General features: G+C 37.6%; 1 protein-coding gene across 1 annotated transcript; it reads right to left on the bottom strand.

The window, feature by feature from the left end:
- Window positions 1-9,696: 9,696 nt before the first annotated feature.
- On the bottom strand, window positions 9,697-14,847 carry LOC140628482 (small ribosomal subunit protein eS27-like). The gene is made up of 2 exons (XM_072817814.1): window positions 14,716-14,847; window positions 9,697-10,076 (listed from the first exon to the last, which is right to left on the bottom strand). Exon 2 carries the CDS (start codon window positions 10,030-10,032, stop codon window positions 9,697-9,699), a length of 336 nt encoding a protein of 111 aa, XP_072673915.1. The 5' UTR covers window positions 10,033-10,076; window positions 14,716-14,847.
- Window positions 14,848-17,601: the final 2,754 nt, after the last annotated feature.

Raw genomic sequence — 17,601 nt, 5'->3', positions numbered from 1 at the left:
AAACAAACTAGGGGTGGGAGGAGGGCGGGGGGGGGTGGTGACTGGGTGGCGGGCACTGAGGGGGCACTTGAGGTGATGAGCACTGAGTGTTATTCTGTATGTTGGCAAATTGAACACCAATAAAAATAAATTTATTATTTAAAAAATAAATTAATTAAAAAAAAAAGAACTTGCTTTTCCCCTGTCCTTCCAACTGGTCTTCTGGGGGAGGGACCTGCTGTGCTGATTGTCAGGTGTGTACACCTGTGGGAGGTGCCTTGCCCCCTGCAAGGTGCACGGCTCAGTGGCAGCTGTTTATCCTGTGTGGCCCCTGTTCCCTGGTGGCCCCACTCAGTCCCAGGCACAAGGTGACACCAGAAGGAACAACCCTGGTGGCAACCAGCTCTACAGCCTTGGAGTCAGCTCCAGCAGCAACTCCTGCAATCTCCGGGTGAGCAGGGACCTGGATGCTCCGAGGGCAGGGGGCGCTGATCTGCGCACCACTGGGCTGCCTGGTGGCAGGAGAGTCCTCGCTGTCCTGCGTCCTCCCAGCCTCCACCTGTCCCAAGGGGAGTGCTGGATCCTGGGCTGTGTCCCCTCGCGCCTTGTGCTCCCGGGCCTGCGCGGCTGGAATCGCTCTCCCGAGGCCACGCAGCCCCCTTCAGGTGGAGCTGCTGCCTGGGTTGCCACCTGGGCTGCTCCTGAGGCTCTGCCTGGCGCATGCTCCAGCCCTTTTGGGAGCTCGGCCCACAGTGTGTGGGAAGCTCTCCTCTGGGGTGCACTTCCTCTGTTAGTGACCCCAGGGACTTGGGGGCTCCACTGCCCCTCCTGGGTTCCTGCCCGAGTTCCCTGCGAGCACCTTTCTGTCCAGGAAGATAGGTAAAGTTTGTGCTTCTTTGGGACTGGTCCTTCCTGCCCTGGAGGCACTTGCCATCTGGCCTTAGCTCGGCTCCTTGCGGGGGTCCCTCCCCCTTGGATGCTTTTTTATTGCTTTATTTTTTTCAGTCTTCCTACCTTGATAGAATCGGGAGCTCTTCTCACTGTTGCATTCCAGCTGTTCTCTTTTTAGATCTCTGGCTGAATTCTTAGGTTTTTTTGATGATTTGAAAGTTATCTAGGTAAGTTGGTGGGGACAGGTGACTTGGGGAATCCTACCTACTCTTATTACATCTTGCCCCACCTCTTATTATATTCTTTTTTACTTTATTTTTTTCTTCTGGTTTTGGGTCTCTTCTGATTTGTATAGTGTATATTTCTCTGGGGTTGTTGTTGCCATTTTAGTATTTTGTTCTCTTATGTGTCTATTCTTCTCTGGACAGAATGAAGAGATACAAAAACTTACCTCAAAAAGAGAACAAGAGGTGGTACTATTTGCCAGGGACCTAATTACTATGGACATAAGTATGATTTTGAAACTAGAGTTCATAATAATTATTATAATGATTCTAGCTGGGCTTGAAAAAAGCATATGAAGACACTACATTATCCTTTTCTGGAGAAATAAGAGAACTAAAATCTCATTAAGCCAAAATCACAAAGGCTATTAATGAGATGCAGCACAAATGGAGGCTCTAACTGCTAGAATAAATGAGGCAGAAGAGAGAATTGGTAATATAGAAGGCAAAATTATGGAGAATAAAGAAGATGAGAAAAAGAGAGATAAATAGTTACTGGATCAAGATGAGAGACTATGAGAGATATGCTATACCATACAGCAAAACATTATTAGAATTATTGAGACCCCAGAAAAAGAGGAAAGAGAGAGAGGGGCCGAAGGTATATTGGAACAAATTATAGCAGAGAACTTCCCTAATATGAGGAAGAACACAGACATCTAAGTCCAGGACACACAGTGAACCACTCTCAAAATCAATAAAAATAAGTCAACAGACTGACATATAATACTGAAACTTGCAAATCTCAGAGACAAAGAGAAAATCCTGAGGGCAGCTTGTGTCAAGATGTGCTTAACCTCAAGGTAGAAACGTTAGACTGGCAGCAGACCTATTCACAGAGAAATCGCAGAAATAAAAGGCTATAAACAGTTGGCAGGATATGTTCATGGTGCTAAATGAGAAAAATATGCAGCCAAGTATACTTTATCCAGCTTGGATGTCACTAAAAACAGAAGAGGAAATAAAAACCTTCCAGGACAAAGAGAAACTAAAAGAATTTGTGACCATCAAATCAGCCCTACAAGAATATTAAAAAGGATCCTTTAGGGAACCCCGGGTGGCACAGCAGTTTAGTGCCTGCCTTTAGCCCAGGGCGCGATCCTGGAGACCTGGGATCGAATCCCACATCGGGCTCCCGGTGCATGGAGCCTGCTTCTCCCTCTGCCTATGTCTCTGCCTCTTTCTCTCTCTCTCTCTCTGTGTGACTATCATAAATAAATAAAAATTTTAAAAAAAAGATCCTTTAACTGAAGAGAGAGCCCCCAAATACCATAGACCAGACAGGATCAGAGACAATCTACAGAAATAGTGACTTTACAGGTAATAGAATGGCACTAAATTCAGATCTTTCAATAGTTACTCTGAATGTAAAAGGGATAAATGACCCAATCAAAAGACACAGGTTATCAGACTGATTAAAAAGCAAGACCCATCAATATTCTGTCTGCAAGAGACTCATTTTAGACCCATAGACACTTCCGGATTTAAAGTGAGAGGATTAAAAACTATTTATTATGCTAGTGGACTTCAAAAGAAATCTCAGTGGGCAAAAATTATATCAGACAGATTAGATTTTAAACGGAAGACTGTAAATAAGAGATGAGGAAGGACAATAGTACATAATAATTAAAGTGTTTATCCAACAAAACAGCTAAAATGTATAAATATGTATGCCCCTAACTTTGGAACAACCAATTATATAAGCCAATTGATAACAAAATTAAAGAAATACAAAGGAAAATTAGACATCAATATCCTTAATGAACATGAATGCAAAAATTCTCACCAAAATACTAGCCAATAGGATTATTTACCATGAGCAAGTGGGATTTTTTCTTGGGCTGCAAGGGTGGTTCAATATCTGCAAACCAATCAATGTGATATATTACATTAATAAAAGAAAGGACAAGAAACATACCAACCTCTCAATAGGTGGAGAAAATGCTTTTGACAAAGTACAGTATCCTTTCTTGATTAAAACTCCTCACAGAGTAGGGATTGAGGGAGGATACCTCAAACACATAAAAGCCATATACAAAAAGTCCAAAGCGAATATCATTCTCAATGGGGAAAAACTGAAAAATTTTCCCCTAAGGACAGAAACATGATAGGGATGTCTACTATCACCACTACAGTTCAATATAGTACTAGAAGTCCTAATCTCAATAATTAGACAACAAAAAGAAATTCAAGGTGCCTGAATTGGCAAGGAAGAATTCAAACTCTCATTCCTTGCAAATGACATGATATTCTATATGGGAAATCCAACAGACACCACCCAAAATTGCTAGAACTCATACTCAGCAAAGTGGCAGGATATAAAATCAATGCACAAAAATAAAATCAATGCACAAAAATTACATTTCTATACACTAATAATGAGACTGAAGAAAGAGAAATTAAGGGGTCAATCTCATTTACAATTGCACCCAAAACTATAAGATATCCAAATCAAAGAGGCAAAGGATATGTACTGAGAAGACTATAAAATACTCATGAAAGAAATTGAGGAAGACACACAGAAATGGAAAAACATTCCATGCTCATGGATTGGAATAACAAATATTGTTGAAATGGCCATACTACCTAGAGCAATCTACACATCAATGCACAATCCCTGTTAAAATCCCATCAACTTATTTAAGAGAGTTGAAAAAAAGATAATCCTAAAATTTGTATGGAATGAGAAAAGACCCTGAATAGCCAAAGAAATGTTGAAAAAAGAAAACCAAAACTGGTCGCATCACAATTTCTGACTTAGAGGTCTATTACAAAGCTGTAATCATCAAGACAGTATGGTACTGGCACAAAAACAGATCAGTGGAACAGAATAGAGAACCCAGAAATGGACCCTCAACTTTATGGTCAACTAATCTTCAACAAAGCAAGAAAGAACGTCCAATGGAAAAAAGACAGTCTCTTCAACAAATGATGTTGGAAAAATTGGACAGCCACATGCAGAAGAATGAAACTAGACCATTTCTTCATTCCATACTAAAAATATAGACCTAAATTGGATGAAAGACCTCAATGTGAGACAGGAATCTATCAAAATCTGAGAGGAGAACACAGGCAGCAACTATTGTGACCTTGGCTGCAGCAACTGCTTATTGGACACATCTCCAAAAAGCAAGAGAAAAAAGGCAAAAATTAACTATTGGGACTTCCTCAAGATAAAAACCGTGTGGGGAAAAATTAGAAAGGAAGACAAACCATGAGAGACTCCTAACTTTGGGAAACAAAGGGTGGTAGAAGGGGAGGAGAATGAGTTACCTGGGTGACAGACACTAAGGAGGGCATTTGATGGAATGAGCACTGGGTGTTATACTATATGTTGGCAAATTGAATTTAAATAAAATATTTTACTTTTTTTTTTTAAGAAAAAGCTTTTGCAAAGCTTAAGAAACAGTCATCAAAACCAAAACACAGCCAACAGAATGGAGAGGATATCTGCAAATGTCTTAGCAGATAAAGGGCTAGTCTCCAAAATCTATAAAGAATTTTTTCAAACTCAATACCTAAAGAACAAATAATCCAATCAAGAAATGGGCAAAGGGGCAGCCCGGGCGGCTCAGAGGTTTAGCGCCACCTTCAGCCCAGGGCCTGATCCTGGAGACCCAGGATTGAGTCCCACGTCGGGCTCCCTGCATGGAGCCTGCTTCTCCCTCTGCCTGTGTCTCTGCCTCTCTCTCTCTGTGTCTCTCATGAATAAATAAGTAAAAAAATCTTTAAAAATAAGTAATGGGCAGAAAAGATGAACAGATATTTCTCCAAAGAAGACATACAAATAGCCAATGATACATGAAAAAATGTCCAACATCACTCGGCATCAGGGAAATACAAATAAAAAACACAATGAGATACCACCTTATACCAGTCATATGGCTAAAATTAATCAGTCAGAAAATAACAGATGTTGGCAAGGATGTGGAGAAAGGGGACCTCTCTGACACTCTTGGTGGGAATGCAAGCTGGTACAACCATTGTGTGGAAAACAGTTTGGAAGTTACTCAAAAAGTTGAAAATAGAGCTACCCAGCAATTGTCCTACTGTATATTTACCTGAAAGATACAAATGTAGTGATATGAAGGGGCACCTGCACCCCAATATTTATAGCAACAATATCCACAATCGCCAAACTATGGAAAGAGACTTTATGTCCACCAATAGATCAATGGATAAAGAAAATTATACACACACACACACACACACACACACAGGCATCAAAAAAATGAACTCTTGCCATTTGCAATGGTGAGAATGGAACTATAGGATATAATGCTAAGCAAAACAAGCCTATCAGAGAAAGATGATTATCATATAATCTCACATGTGGAATTTAAGAAACAAAACAGAGGATCATGGAGGAAGAGAGGAAAAAATAAAACAAGATGAAATCAGAGAGATAAACCGTAAGAGACTCTTAATCATAGGAAACAAACTGAAGATCACTGGAGGAGAGGCAAGTGAGGGTTGGGTAACTGGAAGATGGAAATTAAGAAGGCCATGTGATATAATAAGCACTGGGTCTTATACAAAACTGATGTTTCACCAATCTATACCTTTGAAAACAATAATAAATTATATGTTATTTAATTGAAATTATTTTTAAAAGATTTTATTTATTTATGCATGAGAATACACAGAGAGGAGAGAGAGAGGCAGAGACACAGACAGAGGGAGAAGCAGGCAGGGACCCAATCCTGGATCTCCAGGATCATGCCCTGGGCTGAAGGCGGCGCTAAACTGCTGAGCCACACGGGCTGCCCTATTTAATTGAAATTAAATACAATTTTTAAAAAGTACAAAATTGATTTTAAATTAAACTTCTTTAATTAAGAACTTATAGACATCAAATAATAATATCAGAAAGCATAAAGAAAAAGCAGTTAGAAAAGGAGCAACAAATAAAACCTAAAACCAGTAAATGGAAGGGAATAATAAAATTTAGAGTAGAGTTAAACAATATTGAAACTACAAACCAATAGAGCAGGTCAATACAACCAGGAGCTGCTTTTTTGAATAAATTCAATAAAATTGATGAACTATTCACCAGGCTTATCAAGAAAAAAAAGAAAGGAACTAAATAATAAAAAAACTAGTGATTTTTTAAAATGATGTTTTAATCATTAGCATGATTAAATAGAAATAACCAACACGACAGAAATACAAATAAGTATGAGATTATTATGAAAAACTATATGCCAACAAATTGATAAACCTAAAAGAAATAGACAAACTCTTAGAAACATAAACTACCAAAACTGAAAAAGGAAGAAATATATATTTTTTAATTTTTTAAAGAACATTTATTGAATACTTCACATGTACCAGGTGCTGATATACTGATAAAAATCTAAATATCTCATCAAAATACCAAGTGATTTTTAAAGTATATTAAAAATTATCCAAAGTAGGACAATCAGGTACTGAGAAACAACAGATGAGATCCTCCACACCTCCTGAGCACTGTGCCAGGGCAGCAGGCTCTGCAGCTCAGGCTGGGCTTCCGCTGCCTTGAGGAGCAACTGCACAGTCCCTGATTTTCAATGGTCCAGGTTCCTGCCTCTATGCCCACCAGCTCTGGTGTACTTCTTAAGGATGTGAACAGAGTTGCTAGCCCAGTTTGAGAAAAAAGAAAGCTCTGCTTGGTAGTGACATGCATCACTTCTGATCAGGTTTTATTAGCAAAGCAAGTCCTATTGGGTGGGGAAGTGTTATACCTCCTCCTTCCTGTTTTTAAAGTTTTTATTTTGAAATGATTCTAGATTCACCAGAAATTGCAAAAATACTATGGAGCGGTCTTAATCAAAGAATCACACCCAGGAAATGGACACTGGTGCCATAGGCCCCACTCAAAGCTCACAGCATTACATGCTTGCACATGTGCCACCTAATGCCATTTTGGAGTTTTGTGGCACCGCTGCACAATCAAGATACAGAATAGTTCCAGTTCCACCAAGATCTCCCTTTTTTGGTCCCTCCATCCCCATCTTAACCTCTGCCAACCACCAATCTGCTCTCCATTCAAGAATGTTACATAAATGGGAACATAGTATGTAACCTTTGGGGACAGGCTTTTTTCACTCAGCACTAGGCCCTTGAAATCCATCCAAGTTGCAGCTCTCAGTAATTACTTGGGACAGCTAAGGAGGAAGTGTTCTGTGATGTGGCTGAGTAATGAGGAACTTTGTCTAGTGTGCTTCTCACCTCTTTTTTTTTTTTTTTTTTTGCTATAGTGTTTGGTTTGCAGATGGCACAGTCAGTTTCTCTGGCAGCTTGGAGCATTTAAGGAGGCTTTGGCTTAGGGGGGAGGGGCTGTGCCCACAAAGAGGGTACCTGGACTGCGTTCCTGTCATTCCTCCAAGAACCAGGGTGAGGAGGAAAAATCCAGGATGCTTTCAGATACGGTTCCAAGGACTAGCAACTTCCATGTTGGCAAGTCGTTTCTCCTTGAGGGGCTGGAGCAGATGAGGGCCTCTTACAAGTCTTCCTGTGAAGAATCAGCAGTCCACTGGGTAAATTCAGGCCAGGTTCAAGGGGACAAATGGCCTGAGGCATTTTCCTAGGTCCTAATTCAAGTCTTGGCCAAGCACTAAACTGTTTGTACTTCAGTTTTTTCTACCTATTCTTAGGTGAGGAGAGCAGATTTTAGTGGGTTCAAAGACTTCTCACTCTAATTCCATGGGTTCAAGTTGGCAAAAGCACCCAGAGCTCTGGAAATGCCGTTTGTATTACTGCATTTAGATTTCCCAGTCTAGCCCAGAATCATAATTCATATAACAGAAAAACTTATTTCCCAAGTATCCCAGGTGTGTTTTGGAATAAACTTGCACATCTTCACGCCAAGAAGTTTTGCTGTCTTTTCTTCCATGACAGCACCTATGCACAGCAGAATCTTTCCCTGAGTCAGATACTTGATGGTTTCTGATGTTTTTCTGAGACACTCCTTAGAAATGTAGGGAGGATCTGCTACTATGATGTCAAACTATGTGAAGCAATTTTTTCAGTTAATCCAATGGATTATTTATTTTTTAAAGATTTTATTTATTTATTCTTGAGAGACAGAGAGAGAGAGACAGAGGCAGAGACACAGGCAGAGGGAGGAGCAGGCTCCATGCAGGAAGCTCAATGTGGGACTCGATCCCGGGACCCCAGGATCACACCCTGGGCCAAAGGCAGGCGCTAAACTACTGAACCACCCGGCCTGCCCTCCAAAGGATTATTTTAATGGGCACATAGCCTTCAAGAAACTGAATCAGCAGTCAAAAAGCTCCCGACAAACAAAAGTCCAGGGCCTGATAGATTCACAGGTGAATTCTATATTTCTTTAACATTTAAAGAAAAATTAAAGCCTAATCTTCTCATACTAGTCTATAAAATATAAAAGGAAGAAAAACTTCCAAAATTCATTCTAAAAGTCCAGGATTACTCTGATATCAAAACCAGATAAAGACAAAACTAAAAAAAAGACTTAAAGGCTAATAACCCCGATGAACATGGATGCAAAATTTTTCAGCAAAATAATAGCAAACTTAATTCAACAATACATTGAAAATTCATTCACCATGATCAAGTGATATTTACTTCTGGATTGCAAGTGTGGTTCAGTACTCACAAATCATCTGATGTAATATATTACATCAGTATATTTAAGGATAAGAACCATATGATCATTTCAACAAAGAGTTTGTGTCTGTTCAAATACATTGCCAAATGTCAATGTATTTTGCATTTGACAAAATACAATATCCATTCATTGAAAAACGCTCAATAAAGTAAGGACAGAGAAAACATGACTCAACTTAATAAAGGTCATATATGAAAAACCCACAGCTAACATCATCCTCAGTGAGCAAAAACAGAGATTTCCCCTAAGGTCAGGAACAAGACAAGAACGTCCACTCTAACTACTTTTATTCAATTAGTACTGGAAGTCCTAGCTACAGCAATCAAACAATAAAAAGAAATTTTAACAAAACATTAAAATCAGTAAGGAAGAAGTAAAACTTTCCATATTTGCGGATTACATGATACTCTATATAGAAAGCCTGAAAGATCCACCTAAAAACTGCTAGAGCTGATAAATGAATTCAGTAAATGCACAGGATACAAAATCAATGTACAGAAATCTGTTACATTTCTATAAACCCATAATGAAGCAACAGAAAGAGAAATTAAGAATACAATCTCACTTATAATTGTAGCAAAAATAATAAGATACCTAGGAATGAACCTTACCAAAAAGGTAAAAGACCTATAGTCTGAAAATATGTAAGAGTGATGCATGATATTGAACTGGACACAAAGAAATGGAAATACAATCCATGCTTATGGATTAGAAGAACAAATATTTTTAAAATGTCTATACTACCCAGAGCAATCTACACATTTAATGCAATCCCTTTCAAATCACCCCCAGCATTTTTCACAGAGCTAAATCAAACAATACTCAAATTTATATGGAATCACAGGAGACCCTGAATTGCCAAAGCAGTCTTGAAAAAGAAAAGCAAAGCCGGAGGTATCACAAATCTGGAATTTATTTTTTCATTATTTTTATTTTTTTTATCCAAAATCTGTTTATTGGGATAGTGTCCCACTCATCTTGATTCAGGGAGCTTTTAGTGCTGCTTCCACCTGAAGAGCATCCTTCTGTAAGCCTTGCTTTTCCTCCCGTGGGCTGGCAGAGGATGGTAGAGCAGCTGACACACAGAACTACTATCTGTGCATGGCTGAAGACGGTGGTGATTTTGTAGCATCCTGGGCATTTCACGTTGATGAAGTAGGAGTTGGGGCTCTGCACCAGGTGTTTCTTCTTGTGCTTCCTCTTCTCCTCTTCCAGGGGCAGGCGCAGGAGATCCTTCGCAAGGGGCATGTTCTTGTAGGGAGGTCATCACCGCTGGAAAGGCAAATATGGTACTGTCACAAAAAATAGACACATGGATCAATAGAAAAGAATAAACAACCAGAAATGAATCCACAAATATATGGTCAATTAATCTTTGACAAAGAAGAAACAATGTCCAGTGGGAAAAGGACAGTCTCTTCAACATATGGTGTTGGGAAAACTGGACAGTAACATGCAGGAGAATGATACTGGACCATTTTCTTATACCATACACCAAAACAAATTCAAAATGTTTTAAAAATCTAAAATGAGACATCAATCCATTAAAACTCTTAAGCACACAAGGCAGTAACCTCTTTATTTATTTATTTATATTTATATTTATTTATTTTTTGGCAGTAACCTCTTTGACACTGGCCATAGCAACTTTTTTTCTAGATAGCTCCTCTGAGGTAGGGAAAGAAAAGCAAAATATATATTATTGGGAGTATATAAAAATAAAAATTTCTGTATAGCTAAGGAAACCAACAAGAAAACTAAAAGGCATCTTACAAGATGGGAGAAGATATTTTCAAATGATATATGTGATATAGTGTTAATAAATATAGTGTATATAATGAACTTATAAAACTCAAAAAAGAACTTATAAAACTCAATATCCAATATTTAAAAATCAGCAGAACACATGAACAGACATTTCTCCAAAGTCATACAGATGGCCAAAAAACACAGGAAGTGATGCTAAACATCACTTACTATTAGGGAAATGCAAATCAGAACTACAATGAGATATCACCTCATACCTGTCAGAATGGCTACAGTCAACAATACAAAAACTAAGAATTGTTAGTGAAGATGTGGTGGAAAAGGAACCTTCATGCACTTTTGGTGGGAATGAAAACTGGTGCAGCCACTCTGGACAACAATTTGGAGATTCCTCAAAAAGTTAAAAATAAAACTACCCTATGATCTAGCAGTTGTCCTACTTGGATATTTACCCAAAGAATACAAAAATATTAATTCAAAGGGATCCATGATCCCCTATGTTTATTCCAGCATTATTTACTACAGCCAAGATATTTAAGCAGCCCAAGTGTCCATCAACAGTTGAGTGCATAAAGATTTGATGTACAGAGACTCCTGGGTGGCTCAGCGGTTGAGCATCTGCCTTTGGCTCAGGGTGTGACCTCAGAGTCCAAAGGATCGAATCCTACATTCCTACATCAGGCTTCCTGCATGGAGCCTGCTTCTCCCTCTGCCAATGTCTCTGCCTCTCTCTCTCTCTCTCTCTCATAAATAAATAAAATCTTTACAAGAAGATTTAATGTACACATATAATAGAATATTATTCAGCCAAAAAATGAATGAAATCTTTCCATTCGTAATGACTTGGATACAGCTAGTTAGTATAAAGCTAAGTGAAGTGGACCCCTGGGTGGCTCAGTGGTTTAGTGCCTGCTTTGGACCCAAGGCATGATCCTGGAGTCCTGGGATCAAGTCCCACATTGGGCTCCCTGTGTGGAGCCTGCTTTTCCCTCTGCCTTTGTATCTGCCCCCGCCCCTCTGTGTATGTCTCTCATGAATAAATAAATAAAATCTAAAAACAAAAGCTAAGTGAAATATGTTAGTCAGAGAAAGACAAATAACATACAATTTCACTCATATGTGGAAATTAAGAAACAAAACAAATGAGCAAAGGAGAAAAAAGAGAGAGTGAGGCAAATCAAGATAGTCTCTTGAAAAGAAGAAATTGATGGTTACCAGAGGAGAGATAGATGTGGGGATGGGTTAAATAAGATACAGGGATTAAGGAGCGTACTTTTTGTGATGAACATTGGCTGATGTATGGAAGTGTTGAATCACTATATTGTACACCTTAAACTAATATTACACTGCATGTTAATTAACTGGTATTGAAATAAAAATGTAAATAAATAAAGTTAATCCATAAAAAGGAAAGCATAAAGCCAACTTACACAGTTTAAGAATGTATTGGCAAATATACATTTAATAAGGGATTAATATCCTAAATATTTTAAAACTACTAAAACTCAGGGAGCCCAGGTGGTTCAGCAGTTTAGCACCACCTTCAGCCCAGGGTCTGATCCTGGAGACCCGGGATCAAGTCCCACATCAGGCTCCCTGCATACAGCCTGCTTCTCCCTCTGTCTGTGCCTCTGCTTCTCTCTCTCTCTCTCTCTGTGTCTCTCATGAATAAATAAAATCTTAAAAAAAACAGAATCCTACTAAAACTCAACAGAAATTAGTCCTATTAAAAATAGGCAAAATATCTGAATAAACATTTATCGACAGGAAAGATACAATGACCAGCAAACATAGGAAAGGTTGCCCAACACCATTAGTCATCAGAAAAAGCAAGCCAAAACCATAGAGCAGTACCACTTCATATCTAATAGTACATCTATAAAAATAATAATGATAATAATAAAGTATTTAAGATGTGGAGAAATTGGAAAACTTGTGCATTGCTTTGGAAATGTAAAGTGTAAAATGTAAAATTATGCTGCCACTGTGGAAGGCAGTTTGACAAAAGATTAAACATAAAACAACCATATGGCCAGGCAATTATAGTCCTAGGTATGTAAATTCAAAGGGGTATAAAACAAGAACTCAAACAGACATGTGCACACCTATGTTAATAATAGCAGCATTATTCACAATAACCAAAAGATCGAAACAACCCAAGTACCCATTAACAGATAAATAAATGGATGAACAAAATATTATATATATATAATATATATATATTACATATATATATAATGGAATAATATTCAGTTTTATAAAGGAATAACATTTTGATACATGCTATAACATGGATAATCCTTGAAAACATTGTGCTTTGTTAAATATTCCAGACACAGAAAAAAATTATATTGTGTAATTCCACTTAATTGAGGTTTCTAAAATGGAAAATTCATAGAATGATAAAGTCAAATAGAGGATTCAGGAGCCTGGGAGGATCAGGGAAGAGGGAATTATTTTTTATGAATATAATATTTTTATTAAAGTGATGAAAACTTTTGAATATAGATGGTAGAGATTGTTGTACAACACTGTGAAATATATTGAGTGCTACTGACTGAATTATACACTTACAAATGGTTCAAGTGATAAATGTTATGTTATATATATTTTGACACAACAAAATGATTTGTAATTAAGTTTAAAAAAGTAATAAAAAAAAGCTAGAACAAGCTTCCCAGAAGAAGGAAACTAACATTGTGTACCTGTGGCTAAAATCTTTTAAATATCCCTTAAATATTTTCTTATAAATTATCTCATTCATAGTGAAACTGAGAGGTAGATATTATTATTGAACAGATGAGGAAGCCAAGGGTCAGTGATATTAAACTGCAAAGGCACTGGAGGAAAGAAGCATAAGAAAATAAAAGCAAAGGAGACCATGCACTGTAAGAGAAATCACTCAAAAAGTGTGATAATCTTAACAAACAATTCATCAAAAGCTGAAAGAAATTATAGATATCATAGTCACCCTAAAATTAGCTCCCAAAAGAGACCTAAAGGATTATCAGAAAATTGAAGAGGAATAAAAGCAAACTGTCAGAGGACAAGAAAAAGAGAAGCACGGAGATTAAAGCCACAAAAATATGACTGAAAACACAAAGATATAGTGGATTGGTTCAAGGGCATTAGATTAAACTAAGTGTAAATTTTCTCATATGTATTTGTAACAGCTGTGGTCAATATTTCCACTGAATTTAAATGACATTGATTCAAATCTTCATTCAGGGATTCCATCTTTTATTCCTTTTTAAAAAGATTTTATTTATTTATCCATGAGAGATACACACATACACACAGAGGCAGAGACAGGAAGAGGGAGAAGCAGGCTCCTTGCAGGAAGCCGGATGTGGGACTCGATCCTGGGACTCTGGGATCACACCCTGAGCCTAGGCAGACACTCAACCGCTGAGCCACCCAGGCGTCCCTCAGTCATTTTTTCTACATATTCCAGGTACTCTCATGTTTCTTACATTTGTCTTAGTCCTTCTTCTGCATTCCTTCAACTGGATTTGTTCAATTTTCAGATCATCTCACTTTTTGAAATATGTTGTCACTTCTCTCCACAATGTGGCCCCCTGCTAGTCTGTACTGAAATTCCTATGCTTTTTAACGTAAAAGAGGAGAATATTTACTGAAGTGTAGCAAACAACTTAAAAGTGAATTGAAAATATTTTCATTCTCTACCAAATTTGTTATTATTCCTGTCACAAAATTTCCTCATTGGACATTTTACTTGTCACCCAGCGTCAGACTCTGATTTTATTGCCTAATCTCAAGTCTCTCTTCACTAACTCTTTTCCTCTCTTGTGCCCTGTCCTCAAAATACTGGTAATTTTTTAAGAAAAAAATGCTTGTTTTTTCTACTTATTTTTAGGGTTTAGCTTTCTACCACTAAACCTGTCAAGGAATTTTCCTAAGTAAACACAGTTCTATCTTTGGGAGAAATATTGGAACCAACTTTTAAAATATTTTTTTACTGAGTCTATGTAATAGTACAATTTCATTTTTATTAAATTGTTATTTATGTATTTATTTATTTTTGGTATCCCGTGCTATTTATTATCAGTGTCTGAATTTCCCCCAAAAGTAACAGGTTTTTTTTTAATTAAATAAAAAAATTACTTAGATTTAAGTGATGCAATAATTATTCTGGCAACTTACAATAATGTCTTAATAATGAGTCTTCCAATCCAAAAGAAATGTATTTCTCTCCAAATAGTGCATCCTTTGACTTCCAACAGTAAGGTTTAAGTTTTATGTGTAGTACCTAAAATAAAATAAAATAAAATCAATAGCATACCTATTGTTAGGTTTACTCAATGGGTTTTCATGTTCTTTTTTTTTCTAAAGATTTTTTATGTTTAAATAATCTCTACATCCAACTTGAGACTTGAACTCACAACCACAAGATCAACAGTCATCCACCAACTGAGCCAGCCAGGCACCCTTGATACTCTTGACACTATTCTTATGGTATTTTAAATATATTTTTCTTTTTTAAAAATCACTTTTTCTAATTGATTTGTTATTACACCTAACTATAGGTGATTTGATTCTTCTCTAATGTCCAGTAACTTGACTATTATACACTTATGAGTTCTCAATATTTTACATCATTATGGATATTCTGTCAGAAATCATGTCAACTATGAACAATGACAATGTCACTTTTGTCTAAGCAAAATTTATATTTATTATATTTACTGTCATTTTTCAGGCCCTCCAGTATGTTCTTGAATACAGAGTGGAGACCCTTGTCTTAATTTAAACTGTTGAAAATAAAGGGCTGTTTACATCATCATAAATACAACACTGTGTTCATTTTTGTTTTGTTTGGTTGTTTTTGTTTTTGGCAGATACCCTTTATGAAGTTACAGAAGGTTCCTCTTAACTGAATTTGCTGATATGGTTTACCATGAATAGTTACCAACTTCAACCCAATTATTACAATGGCCCTGTGACTTACCCTGGTTTTTGCTGTTCGTGTATTACATTGTGCTTTTTGTACCCAAGACTACGTATTCGATAAACCACCAAGGAGCCGATGCGGATGCAAACACACGAGGGTTTATTTACAAGCTTGAGCTTGGATCCAAGTATACCCAACACAGTGGAGCAGGGACTTGGACCCCGAGGTGGGTTCCAGCTTAGTTTTATGGGCTGGTCTAGGGGACCACCAGAAGGGGTGGAGGAATTTCTCAAGTTCTGTTTACATTCTGATATGGGGCTCTCAAGGGCATTAAGCTCTGTTCTCATTCTAATATGGGGCTTGTCTACGGCTATACCACCGTGAACGCGCCTGATCTCATCTAATATGGGGCTTCCTGCCACTGGCTTGAGCTCTGTTCTCATTCTAATAAGGGGCTTTCTAGGGTGTTAAACTGTAAGCTGTTTTGTCCTGTAACTGAAGCAAGGTAAATTTCAGCTCTTATTCACAGGGGCCTGAGATGGCTGTATTTGTGCTAACTCTGAACTTAAGGTGGAATGGCCTTAATTTTCTCGGCCTCCACAATGCTAATGTATGTTCCAGGAGGAAAACAGTCTTGCCTTCCAGCAATAAACCCAGCAACCACTGAAGCTTGCTTTTTTCTGCCCCGTTTAATTTCATTTGCTAACCATTTGTTTAGGTGTTTTGTGTCTATATTCAGGAGAGAGTTATGGGTCTTTCATTTTCCTATCTTCCAGAGTTTTCCTGAGATGCTAGTAACCTTTAGTTAGGATTGAATGAAATAATTTATTTTATTTATTTATTTATTTTTTTATTCATGAGAGACAAAGAGAGATTGGTAGAGAAACACAGAAGCTGGCTCCCCACAGACAGCCCAATGCGGGACCAGATCCCCGGACCTCATGATCACTCTCTGAGCAGAAGGCAGACGCTCAAACACTGAGCCACTCAGGTATCCCTAATATATGTCTTGTAAAGCATTTAATATATTATAATTGTACAATACAATTAAATACACAATAATTTAAAGCATTTGTGATATTAGTTATTAAGGGGAAAGGGTTTTAAAGAATAAAAATATTTTGCTTTCATGCCAATGATAGTTTGTCTGTATTTCTAACCCTTTATACCAAATACTTCTCCAAACTAAACTTAACCTGTAAGGTTGTTGTGACATGAGATACTCCAAGAGTGTAAGAATAGCAATAAAGAGTTATTTTCTCTTTTTGGAGAAAAGAAAGAATCTCCTAATTTACAGAAAATAGGTCTTGTATGTCCCCATGAATAGACACATCTTAACATATATATTTCACACCAAAATGTTCTCACAGCTGTCCATTTGTTATTTTCCTTTCAGTTCTATTTAGTTCTGATTGCATATATAGTAAAGAAGCATTTAGGTGCAAATGCTCAAGTACTCCTTGTGACTGGGAGGGTGAATGGAAGCATCAGAAGAAGCAGGCAGAAAAAAAAAAGAAGGCAGGGGATGAGGTCACAAAGGGGCAATGCTATCGTTATTGAAAACCAAGAATTTGAATTTTTAAACTGTAGGATTGCCTGGAGTGCTCAACATTTTTTGGAGATAAAAAGGTTCAGTAAGTAGATTTCAGTAAAAGGCATTGAAGGCCCAATTTGTATTAAACAAATCGAATTAATAAACTATGTCTAAATATAAATAGATTAAAGTTTATATATAGGGCAGCCCAGGTGGCTCAACGGTTTAGTGCTGCCTTCAGACCAGGGCCTGATCCTGGAGACCCAGGATCGAGTCCCACGTTGGGCTCCGTGCATAGAGCCTGCTTCTCCCTCTGTCTGTGTCTCTGCCTCTCTGTCTCTGTCTCTCTCTGTCTCTCTGTCTCTCTCTCTGTGTCTGTCATTAATAAGTAAATAAAATGTTATTTTAAAAATTATATATTAAAGACTTGCAAAAGTGAAAAAAAATGCAAAATCCTCCATTCATAAGATCCACCTGCTACAAACATTTTTTGGGAGCATCTATATCTCATTCTTCTTGCAAAGTACCATAATCTCCCACATAATAGAATTAATAAATACACATCTTAAAAAGAACTGTGGGCTCTTGTAGTTTGTTTTAAGTC

The sequence above is a fragment of the Canis lupus genome, chromosome X (assembly GCF_048164855.1).
Source record: "Canis lupus baileyi chromosome X, mCanLup2.hap1, whole genome shotgun sequence".
Lineage (NCBI taxonomy): Eukaryota > Metazoa > Chordata > Mammalia > Carnivora > Canidae > Canis > Canis lupus.
This window is presented reverse-complemented; position numbering and strand designations above follow the sequence as displayed.

Excerpts from the sequence above, each read along its gene's own strand:
- LOC140628482 (XM_072817814.1), bottom strand. The coding sequence starts at position 10,032 with ATGCCCCTTGCGAAGGATCTCCTGCGCCTGCCCCTGGAAGAGGAGAAG.